The 12,325-nt window shown below is 48.2% G+C and overlaps 1 protein-coding gene across 11 annotated transcripts in view; it reads right to left on the bottom strand.

Moving 5' to 3' along the window:
- ZNF821 (zinc finger protein 821) overlaps positions 360-12,325 on the bottom strand; it is a 12,617-nt gene continuing 651 nt past the window's right edge. The window contains exons 1-7 of one of the 11 annotated variants that reach the window (XM_021408184.1): positions 12,047-12,315; positions 11,179-11,270; positions 4,378-4,503; positions 3,722-3,864; positions 3,064-3,168; positions 1,977-2,143; positions 360-1,281 (exon numbers count right to left, since the gene is read on the bottom strand). In XM_021408184.1, the coding sequence (XP_021263859.1) occupies positions 627-1,281; positions 1,977-2,143; positions 3,064-3,168; positions 3,722-3,864; positions 4,378-4,503; positions 11,179-11,218 (1,236 nt within the window). In that variant the 5' untranslated portion in view covers positions 11,219-11,270; positions 12,047-12,315 and the 3' untranslated portion in view covers positions 360-626. Of the gene's footprint in view, positions 1,282-1,976; positions 2,144-3,063; positions 3,169-3,721; positions 3,865-4,347; positions 9,197-11,178; positions 11,271-11,972; positions 12,316-12,325 lie in introns of those variants that run through there. The other 10 variants (XM_021408183.1, XM_021408176.1, XM_021408177.1 and 7 more) reach the window with 10 other exon arrangements.

Here is a 12,325-nt window from a genome sequence, read left to right as displayed (position 1 = left end):
CTTATCTTTGTCAGCCCTTCCGTTATTGAGGTTTCTTAGAATAGGAACTTGGTTTCCTGTTAGCTTTTCCATGTGTGTTACTACAATGAAGCACGTAACAACAGTGTTAACACAAAGGGTGTGCACAGCCACTTCCAGGGAGATTACATCATTTTTTTCCTTCCTTTTTATGGACACAGAAAAGTATTTATTCCTGGAGGAGTGGTGGACTATCTAAGTCCTTATCTCCATAACTTATGCTGCAGTAAACAAATTTCCGTTCAGTGAGGCAGACTTTTCACCTACAGCAGAACTGCAGCAGCCCCAACCCTCTTCATGGTGTGAGGGTCCAAGAATACGACAAAGTACAAAAGGTAAAGAAGGGGGCTAAATAAACATGAAACATTAATTTATTTTCCCGCTGTCCAAGGCTGTGGCTGGCCCCCAGACTATAGCCCCAGAATCTGCTTCCACCAAGGCTACTTTGGCAGACATCTCTCAGCTCCATTCTCCTCCTGTTTCAGGAGGAAGCCAGAACTAACTATGCAGGAGCGTCACCCAGGGAGCCACAGCAGCCCCCTGAGCACAGAAAACTGTTTAGTTTGCCTGTGACAGACGCAGCAGAGATGGTAGTCTTTGGCTGCAGCTCAATGCAGCGTACTGTTGCTCTGCTCCTCAAAGGTCATTTTGCCCAGCAGTTGGCTCTCCAGCTCCACATTGCCCACTGGCAGCTGGAAGAAGTTCATTTCAGCTGCCAAAGCTGCCACTGCGGAGGGGTCCTGGCCAAACTGTGCCCGCAGCATCATGTCCATTTTCTCCAGGCGCCGCTTCAACCTCTTGGCCTCACGCTCCCGGATGAGCCGGGCCTGTCGCTTCTCTGGAGTCTCGTTGGCGCGTTTCAGTCGCATGGCTTCTCGGTCTCGCTGCAGCCGTCGTGCCCGCTGCTCATCTGTCTCCTGCATGCGCTGCAGGCGCTTGGCCTCTCGATCCCGCATCCGTCTCACCTCCCGCTCCTCGGGAGTCTCATTGTCCCGCCGGCTCTTCTTGGCGGTGCGCTCCCGCTCCAAACGCTGCAGGCGCACTTCCAAGGGCTCGTTCTGCCGACGAAGCGCCCACTTTCGCATGCCAGGTGTCTGTGCCTCCAGCAGCTTACGATAAGCAGCACAGTTGTTGCACACTAGGAGGATGCCTGCAGGATACACAGGGCTGTGAAAGGTAATGTCCTTCCCTTTGACACTGGAGGGGCCCTCGCTCTGTGGCACAGGCAGGCGATCTGCACTGAGCACCTCCGTCAGCTTCTCACTGGAAAGCAGAAAGGGCAGTGTCAGAGACTTGGTACTGACAGAAGAGTCCTCATCTCAGACTGAGAGGGAGGCTCCCACCAGAGCTCGTGACAGAGGCCTGTGCCAAACCATTCCTGCCCCCAAATGCATCTGAATATCTAAAAATCAAGCAACATCATATACAGGGGTGGGAATGGGATTTGCCCAGAGCAGTATTTAGGTTAGAAGAGTGTGAAGGCAGAGATTAACTGCAAGCTGCTCCTCCCTTTCATTTCTGTATTTCTTCTTTCAGCCTTATTTGCCTAGTCAGTGTCCTTTCACCAGGCAAGACATAAATGAGGAACACTTTGGTTTCTGGATGTAGTCCTGCTTTGGAAAACAGAAGCCGTCTGGGACGTACAGACCCAGTGTGATGGATTGCTGGGCAAGGGAATTAATGACTGCTCTATCCCATGACCGGTGACCCCAGTGCTCTCTGAACAGTCCCACATTTCATACAGCTATGAGACACCCTTCCAGCAGCAATGATCACGGAGGTTTTAGCAGGTGATGCAGAGCTGCAGGGATGAAGGGATCAAAGGAATCCCAGTCACTGGGGGTGCTCACACATGGCCACTAGGAGGGCAGAGAGATGATTCCTCTGTCATTTAAGGCAATGCACCTCATCTTTTCTGTGGGTACCCTCGCTCACTCACCAGCCAGGATGACCCTGACCTGTTGAATGTGGCGTGGCTGGTGAAGCGTGCTCCACACACTGCACAGTTTGACAGCTGGTCCTCTGAGTGGATCAGGAGGTGTCGCCCAAGGGAGCCTGGTGAGCTGAGGGCTCTTCCACATACAGGACACATATAGCTCTTGGCGCTCACCACAGCTGCAGTGTGCTGCAAAACAACCACAAAGTTGTTAGTTACAAATTGCCCATCTTCCTGCCCAGTCTGAGGTGTGCTCAATGAATATGGCAAACTATCTCGTTCAACCTCTTGGAACTGGATCACTTAACCAGTAAATCCTCCAGCCGATAGCTCCTAGGCTAGCTCAAGACATTTGGGATTTCACAGGTCAAACAGCAAGGAGGAGACCTTTCTACAGCTCCACTACAGTGCAAGAGAAACAAGTAGGGCCAAAAGAGATCACAAGATCTGACCCTTGTTTTCAGAAACGCATCTGAGGAGCTGCTGTCACTACGCAAAGCGTGACTACACTAACAGCAGGCAGCCTGCTGGTGAGGAAAAGTTCACTATGATGGTAGCTAGAAACTATCAGCTGGTACAGTTAAGTTGCCAATTCAGCTCTGCTTCATTCTTTCTTTTGCAGACATGGACGTGCTATGAAGAGTACTGACAAAAAAAAATCTGAGTTCCCAGCACAGACTTACTGCAATACTGGAATCATTTCAGAGGAAATTATGTTTCCTACCTGTTTCCACAGGTAGGAACTGTGATGAAGGGACAGAATAAAGAGCTGAGTGATCAGCTTATTGCACTGAATGGTGTAAGAATTGCTTCCATGTTTAATCTGAAGGAAATTCCTGGTCTCAGCTTGCAATTGCTTGCGTAGACTGCCTTGGGATGGAGCTGTGTTCTCCAGATCTGCAGACTGGTGCTTTGCTTATTTTTCTCCAGGACTCTCTCTGGACTACCTGCTATAAACCTCAATCACATCCTAGATAGAAGCTCAGTTCTGTGACTGCGAAGGCCAGAACAAAGTCACACCATACTCTTTGCCCAGGGCTGTTGCTGACTCCAGGACAGCAGAGGTGCGTAAGGCCACAGACATCACACTACTGGGAACCACTCCCTACCTGGTATACATGAGCAATGAGCTGCTCTCTGCTTTCATACTCCAGCTGGCAGAGGGGACACTTTGACAGTCCCAGCACAGAGTCAGCATTCAAGCTCTCAGGAACCTACAGAAAGGAAAGCCATTTTGGTGTAAGGCACACTGGTCTCCACACAGCCACCCACCCTCCCTTAGCATCTAGTGAACACTGCACAAAGGCCTGGCCCAGATCAAGTGCAGTGGCCAGTCCCACCGGGGCTGGTTTGCAGTTCTCACAGTCTGAAACTTCCTTTATGCAGCCTCTGAGCAAAGCTCTTGCTGTCTCAAGAGGAAGAAGCAAAAGCCTCATGACCTCCACTCGTACCCATGATCTTGCCAGCACGGTGGCTCTAGCAGGCAAGGCCTCCTTTGTAGCAGAAGGGAAAGGTACAAGAACTGAAGGAGATGGGCAGACTGCAGTCATTTTGTCCAGGCAGGGGAACAGCAGTTTGCCCCTGTTATCTCCTGTTCCTGGCAGCCCAAGAACATCTCAAAACCATCTCCCTTAAACAGGAGATGTTGTTTGGAGGAGGTGATTATGGGAACAAAGTATGAAATCAAGGGTAGAGAGAGATGTCTAGACAGTGACCGCCCCTTCTCCCTCAGACGCTGAGGTGACTGCAGTGCCAGTACACACTTGCCTCATTTTCTCTCATCAGCAGGGTTCCAGCTGCAGGTTGTTCTGCATTCTCCAATTCTTTCTTCACCTTTAGCATTGAGCCATCCTCCTCTGAAGTATGGGAAGAAACTTCATCATGGGTAGTTTCCTCATCATCACTGCCACCTAGAACACACAAAGCAGTTACTCCAAGTGTCAAGACCCTGATGGCACTAACAGACCTTAACTGCCCTGACCAGCCTCACCTTGGGCCTCCACTATCACCCACTGACCAGGGGCTTCATTTAAACTCAGGGGGCTCTTCAATCCCCAGAGAACCACGTGAAGTCCCTGGATCTGGCCTGTTACCTGGCCTTGCTTGATGATTACTAGGCTGTCAGCAGAGCCTGGTGCTGTCACCATTCTGCTCTGATGCTGTGGGACTGCACCCTAGCGGTGAGGTTACTGTCTAACATGTGTTGTGGCCATTGGCTCTGGACTTGTCTTCCCTGTGAGCAGTTCTGCTCTTACTGCTGGCTGATACACAGCCAACAGTTCAAGAATCAAGGGCTAACCCAAAGGAGAAGATGGGTAAGATGGTCCTCAGAGAATTCCCACCAGCTGTGCAGCACCTAGCCTCACCCCGTCAGAGTCTCTCCAGTCCACTACCTTGCAATTACTGGAAGGGGCAGAACTCACTGCTGCTGAAATCGCGGTCTTGCAGTGGGTGAATTGCTGGCCTTTGGTCCCCAAGAGCTCCAGGAAAGCTGTTTTTCATCATGGCTTGGCGGGCTTGCTCCTCCAGCCCTGCAAAGACTTGCTCCCCTGGCAGCCACAAGGACAAAAAGTCAGACTGGCGCTGTTCCATTATTTCACCACAAAAGCTTGCCAGAAACGCAACAGGTGTGGGGTTGCTCACCTGCAATGTGCAGACCCTCTGAAGTCACCTCTCAGCATTTAAATAATCTCTGTGCTTCCCTGCCCTGTAACTCCAGCCTCCTGTACCTGCTCACGCAAGTCTAGTTCCCGCATCTCGCTAGTGGATGTGCCTGGTGTGGGGCTGCTCTCCACACACCCTTTGTACACCACTCCAGTCGCGTGTGAAAGACTTGCAAGGCTCCACATCTGCCACATGTGCCCACATGACTTCCACTTTTACCAGACAACCTATCTGCCAACAGTGACAGCACAGCTGTAGGCGGGGGAAAGCCACGCGGGGGTGATGACAGTATCCCAAATCAGGTGTGGTGCTATATGGCTCTTCTAAACCATTTAGTCCTATTCCCTGCTATTACAAGCAGAATGATGGTACTGTGACAGGATATTCATACGAATTATAAGAGTCATCTGATCACATTAGGGTCTGGGAAAGCACAGCCTGCATGATCCCCAAATTAGGTTAAATTACATTCTAAATACAGTCTGTTTTTTCTCTTTGTAATCTCTTGCAGTGTAACTACGTGGCACACTAAGCCTGTATCCTTGCCTTAATAACTTCTAAGCCAAACTCTAACTTTTCTCAGCTGACAATATCTGTGTATAATATTTGCCATGTTTCTTTGTCATTTATACCAAAATACTCTCAACCTTATCTCAATTACCATGTAACATTTGTTTGTGAATTTAGTTATTAGAAAGTTTCTTTCACAGGTAGCTAGTAATTAGCCAAATAAAATGCTAGCCATCCCATGTTATTTCTAGGTATTTGCAGGAAGCAAACTGGTGGGGGGCTTTGTTAGCTGAATGCACTTTACTATGTCCACTGGCCCATACTGGTGGCCTAGTTGCCACCATACAGTGCCCACTTCTTCTCTGTGTCCACTGGGTTCCTCTGCAAGGAAAGCGAACTCTCTTTCACTTTTCACCCTCACTCCTCTTTGCACTATGCACTGGTTTCTTTCTCTCATTCACTCTACCGACAAACTGTGTTCACTAGACACACTTGACGATTTGTAGATACACATTTATTGCTATTATTTTTTTCATAATTTACACTTCTACTGCATGAGAGGCACACATGAGGAAGTGAACCCAGAATGTGGGGATGCTCATTTAGGATTGCTTACATTCTGCTTTGTTGAAAGACAATGATCATTTGTATCTCGACTCAACATGAGAACAGGCAACAGAAAACATATTGAAGGAAAGCAATTATCTGAGCTTCTCCGAAAGAAAAATTCCTACAGCAATCTCTGCTAAGCTTCTAGTTCCAGGGAATAACCATAGAAGTCAACCACTAATTTTCACATTAAAACAAACAAATGACTTTGTTCTACAGGTAGTTATAATTTGCTTTTAGTAGTGAATGAGCTATGAGCACTTGGGGCAAGGTGCTAGTTCCCAAATGGCTACAGCTTTTGGATTAAAGTGATCAATTTATTTCTAAGTTCACAGGAACTACTCAAAGCGGAAATGCAGAAATACTATTTAAGATGCAATGCAAAGAAGGTCAAAGTGCAGCTTTCAAAACAATATTGCCCCTTCTGATACAGGGTCACAACATCAGTACAGGGAACTGCACTCGTGACCTGCTGAGAGAGCACCAGTCCTGTTACAGGGACAGGTGCATTTCACACGCTGAACTGCTTCAGCCAGCTTTGCCCCATATTTATATACATACTGCCTTTCTGGTGCTTACCTCAAAATTTCCAACATTGCTTTAAAAAGCAATAATTTATGGAAGATTTCAAAGCCCTTCAGAAGTTTCTGAAGTTGTCCAGAGAGGCTGTGGATGACCTGTCCCTAGAGGTGTTCAAGACCAGGTTGGATGGGGCCCTGGCCAACCTGACCTAGTGCTTGCTCTAGCAGCTGGCAGCCCTGCCTGCGGCAGGGGCTTGGAACTTGCTAGGATCCCTTAGGTCCCTTCCAACCCAAGCCATTCTACGACTGCGTGACTCTACTTCTAACACCAATCCCAACAACCAGCAGAGCAATCATGCCTGCCAGAGGCCTTTCAGTATAACATACACAAAACCAAGTTAGCACTGATTCAGTGCAGTGTGGAGAACCACCCATCAGCTTACAGCCAGATATGCAAACTGTTAACCAAACCACCAGCTTGTATCTAAAAGGCATCATAGAACTGGGAAAAACTAACTTTTTAAAACTCTATGTTAAGCTTATACATAATTTCTTATTCTACTAATAGTGTCTCTGAAAGAACTTGGAGAAGAGTGCTCAGTTTATCAACTGATAGACTAAGTCCTACATCAGTGAAGCTTTGGAACTTTAATGTTTGATAGGTTCAGGGTTATGTTTTCATTGCCTACACACACGTGCTCATACAAACACACCCCCACCTCCACCCCATTTCGAATACATTTGCATTTGTGTGGAAAGGGAGTAAGACAGTCAACAGCTTTAGGATCACCACTATCAGTAAAAGACATTATGCCCAATATTGAATTCACAGACTCTTCTCCAGAAGTTTCTTTATTAAACACAGAAAGGGCTGTAGGCTGACCATAGCACCAAAACAAGTCGCTGTATTTGTTTCACGAGGAGCTAGAGATGTAGAACAGTGAGAGTCATACAACTGCCTCTGTTTTGCTTTCCAGTTCTCCTCTCCACAATCTTGTAAATGAGTGGGATGCCAGGAGAGCAGCTGTGGAGGTAGGGGCCAGCCCTGTGGTACTGTGCAACAGGGGCAGTTATGACTGCTAGGATCTGATGGTGTAACAGCTTGGCAGCCAGAAATGATTATTTTCCTGAGCCCTTCCCTTCTTGAACTGTATGAATGCAGGATAACTCTCAGGTGTTCTGGAAAATAAACACACAAACAAACAACCTCACTCCAAAATCCAAAAAACAAAAATCAAAATAAACTGCATCATTCCCCTGTCTTCCTTCCTAAACAGAAAAGCCTCTCAGAGATGAGCCACTTAACTCCCTCCTTGTACACCAATTTAAGGTCCCTGTTCATGTAGGTCTTCTCTGTGTTCCTTTCCTGGACCTGAAATTTGCAAGTCTGTCCAACACTGTGGATCTAATCCACCTGCCCCATCGCTATTCTGGGTTGTCCATACTGCTGTAGCGGTTACTGAAATGAAAAACAACAATTGAAAGTGTTAATAACCGCAGCCCACAGAGCCCTTTTAGAACCAAGGATTTTGATGCAAATAACAATTTTTGCTCAGTCTGAATGCAGGGTGCTATTTCTTGAAAGATACTTTCTTCTCAAATCAGGAGTATTATAGGCAGCAGAATCCAAGAAATGCCGAAGAGCACAGAGAAAGAGAGAGAAAGTGTGTGTGTATACATGTATGTATATGTATCAGAGGGAGAAGGAGGGAAACAGAGGATTAATGGCATATTGGGACAATGCAGAATAGAGCTAGGAAGTGGTTATTAATTTAAGAAATACTTTTCTCAAGAGCTCTAAAATAAGCATCACTTGCAAAGGGTGGAAGCCATAGAAAGAAAAGCCGCTCACGGGACAGCAGGGAGAGGAAACAAAAGCACATTCTAATACCTGCAGCAGAATTCTTGGCAAGCTCAAGAACAGTGGAATAACCTATAGTTGATGAGTGACATTGCAGCAAAGGACAGGCTTGAAGCAAGATCAGAAGATTAACTGCTTAGAGAGAAGATACTTTTATACCTTAGAGTCTGGAAGAAAATAAAGACCAAATGAATGAAGATACTTCCACAGGAACACTGTAACTGTGTGGCATTTTTCAACTCAGTGAGGAATGGGCAATGCAATAAGTATATTTCAGTATTACAATTTTATTTCTTACCACATTGTCAGATGAAAGCATTTTTATGCAGCATGTGGCAACACAAAATTCAATCATTAAAAGCCAATTACGTGCTGCACCCCTGACAAATGGTGATGACTACGATGAAAACTATAGGTGGACTGGCAATCACACACAATGACAAGTTTAGGATAACAGTATTTTTTACCATTGTTTCTGTAGTATTATGAGTTTCCTTGCGCATCAAATTCTGTTTAAAGTGGTTTGACTTGTAACCACACAACTCTGCATGCCAAAGTACTTCTGTGCTAAGTGGAGATAGCAACTGCTGTTATGAGAGCAAGGTTAAACGCGCGCCATGCTGAGCCTGGAAAGTAACTCTGGAAAGAGGCGGCACTGAACAAGGCAGGGACAGGAGAATGCAGCTGTTGCCTGCACAAGTTAATCTGAGATGGAAGATAACATACAGCAGCAAGCAAAGAAGAAGTAGGCATCATCCTCTCATAAATTTGTCCTGTTACATATTCACAGTGGCATTTACACGAATCCACAAAGCGCTTCCCAAGCCCCAAAGCCTGCCAAATCTGATCCGAATTGCAGACAACTGCATAAAAAGGTGCATACCTGCTGTCCCTTTTATTCCTCTCCTCCCAACAATTTCAGTCCCAAGAAGTTTCAGTAACGTGCCTGCTATGTCTCAGCCTGATTCCTCATTCTGCTGGCTCACCCAGATCTTGGAGATGATGCTCTCTCCGATTTTCCTCGTCATTCACCAGTGCACTGCATGGCATTTCTGGGCCCTCCAGATACACAGCAGGCTAGGTAGACAGAGAAGTCCCAACGATTTGGTGGCGTTCATCATAAGACAGACAAGATTTCCATCCCAAGGAGGAGATATCACCATTGCAATTTTTCATGTATCTGTCAGTCCCTTATTGTCTTCCAATCCTACTTTGCTGCTCTAGATGACTCCTATCAAATAGTTTATCTGTAGGTAAAGTATTGTAGGGTGGTGAACAAGTCCCATGCTTCCTCTCTCCATGGCATACAAGATGCCACACCTCAGCCTCATGCCAGCTGGTAGCGTGTTTCTCAGACAGTTTCTCCAAGACCAAAACCGGTGACACAATCACTTGCATTGCAGATAAAAAAAGCAATGATGTGAAACTATGTGCCAACCAAACTCCAAAGCATGTATAGTCCACGTATATAACAGTACAAGCTTCTGAAGAACACAACTGTTACGCAGTGGAGTGCAGAAGAGAAAATAGCCAACCTAAACACCATGAAAACTCAACATACCTTTAAAGCTGTTGTACTCCTTGGTCTCCATAGATGAGAGACCATAATTCTACACCAAGGCTGACAGAGTAAGTACATGCTTTGTATACATCTAATCTGAACAGCAGAAGCAGTATCTGGGCGCTCTCAAAAGCAAACGTGTGTGGAAAGAAGACGTGCTACTGGCATTGCAGAAGAAAACACAGGATGCATCAAGTTTATCTAATAAAGACAATTCCAAGCAGACAAATCTGGACAAAGCCGTATTCCACCAATGTTGAACTCAGCACACAGGAAGCAGGAGTGGGAAAGCACAAGTCAGAGCAGCTGCCAAAGGCCAACCCTCAGTACTCTGATGCTGGCCATCAAGGAAAGCATTGTCAGCTCTCCCATGCCTAGCTCTTGCAGGCTATCGGGCTTTCAAATCAGACAGAGGTAATTCTCGCCAGTACACTCACAGAGTGTGCAAAGTGTTAGGTTATGTCAGAATGTATTTTCCTCAAATGCAGAGAACAGCATGCATAGATTTCTGTTGCTGTATCCATACAAAAAGGCAGCACAGGGAAACACATAGAGACAGGTAAGCCAGCAGCATCAGCAAAGTGAGGCAGTCGCTATGGCTGCAACAGTCAGCCCTGTCCCATAGTCCTGATAGTTACCATAGCAGAGCATTACTTAGGCCTCTCATCTCAATCAGCCTTGCTTTCACATGACTACAGAAGTGGAGATTTGTCTTTTTCCATTCAAGCTCAGATTCCAAACATCTATCCAGCTACAAAGCTACAAGGGCATAGCTTCAGACTCCTAACTCCCCTCTGTAACCAGCCAAGCAAAAACCGTGCAGATGCCTCTTTGTAGCTGAACATCCATACAGCTGTCTCCCAGCTCTGCTAATACCTCACTACAGTCTGCCCACAAGAAGTGCTGATGAACAGCATCTTCAGTCTTTTCACTGCCCAACAAATGTTAGGGTCTTGACAATGCTGGAGAAAGACATCTATCTTCTCAGCTCAGCTCAGGAATGGCTGATCACATCTGCCCATTAACTGATGTAGTCATTGCCCATTCCATTATTTGCATTATCTGGTGGAAAAACGGAGGTTCATTGAGCTTAAGTGACATGTTCAAGCCAGTCTCTTGAGCCTGTCGTAGAGCAAAGCTCAGAAGCTAGGATTCCCAAACTTCAGTTGTACACTTGGGCCACCTTACCTAGAACTCCCTTTGCTATCCAAGGACTGGCCAGAGCCTAACTTGCACTTGTGAATGCAAAGCGGAGCTACAGGCCCTGTGCAAACACACCCACCTTTACAGAGTTTGTTCAAGCCTATCCCTGTCCTGCCTTGTCAGGACACTGCCAGTTCCCCTGACGTACAGAGTTCTTATTACCAGTACTAAGACAAAACACAGGTAACCATTCCCCCACAAACTGTACCCTTCATCACTGCCCTCCTCCCCTTCTCACTCCACAACTATCCATCTAGGACAAGGATCCCACGGGGCTGTTTAACATAATACTCACAGTGAACTTTGTTAGGAGTGGTCTGTTTCCGACGGGACATGTTTCCCTGACCTGGGAGCACAGAGTGTTCGATCCCTCAGCAGAGGGCTCACCTGAGAAGAGAAGAGCCTGTCACACACACCACTGGGACCTTCTCAGCCACTGGCCAAACACAGCCGAGCGTCTCAGAGTCACTCCCCATCCTCTTGCCTACAGAGCTAAATCTGCATCACCACAGCCACATTCAGAGCCAGCATCCAACACGATCCACAAACATTTTACCATGCACGGGCAGCCCCACCCAACTCAAACTAAGTTATAAGCAATTCTGTACCTGCCATACAAAAACTCAGAATGCCCCGCTTCATGAGCGACTGGTCACAGTCCAAGCACCCTTCTCCCTCCCATTTGTTCCTACGGCAGACAAGGCATCAGCCTAATTATGTCCACCACCGAACTGACCCAGAGAGAGGCAGAGGAGACAGCACCGTGGGAGGCTGAGCACCATCAGCCGCATGCCGGGCACGCGAGGGGACCGCTGCCCTGGGAGCAGCAAGCGGGCTCGCACGGCCAGCGCGGGGACAGGGCACGGCCCCGCGGGCACTGTGTGAGCAGAGCAGCCTCACGGGCAGAGCCAACGAGACGGCGTGCAGGCAGCACGGCACGGCCAGCAGCGGGGCCGCTCCTGATCCCCCCGCCAGGATTGTCCCTCCGGTACAGGGCCCCAGCAGGCGGGGACACGGCGGCACGCGGTCCCTGTCCCTCACAGGTGGGGACGCACCGACCGCCCTCGAACTTCACACATCGGCCCTCACCCTCCGACCGACGGAGGAGAGAATTGATTCCAGCGGTTCACTCAGGCACGGACAAAAGGGAGAACGGAACGCACTGGCCACGGCTGTGCAGACGAACACCGGACGCTGTCGGCCTCCCCTGACAATCGGACACCGGCTCTCAGGTAGCCCGGCCCCACGGGGGGCAGGCCCAACCCCATAGCGGGCAACACGGCCCAACCCCATAGCGGGCAACACGGCCCAACCCCATAGCGGGCAACACGGCCCCACGGGCGGGGGACGCGCAGGCACACGGATCCCGCTCCCCGACGGAGGGACGGACGGAGGAACCCGGCCCGCGGCTGCGGAGGGACTAACGGCGGCACCCACCCGCC

This window comes from Numida meleagris, chromosome 10, assembly GCF_002078875.1.
Source record: "Numida meleagris isolate 19003 breed g44 Domestic line chromosome 10, NumMel1.0, whole genome shotgun sequence".
NCBI classification, from domain to species: Eukaryota; Metazoa; Chordata; class Aves; order Galliformes; family Numididae; genus Numida; species Numida meleagris.
Note: the sequence above shows the minus strand (reverse complement) of the source record. Positions and strands in the feature narration are given on the sequence as shown.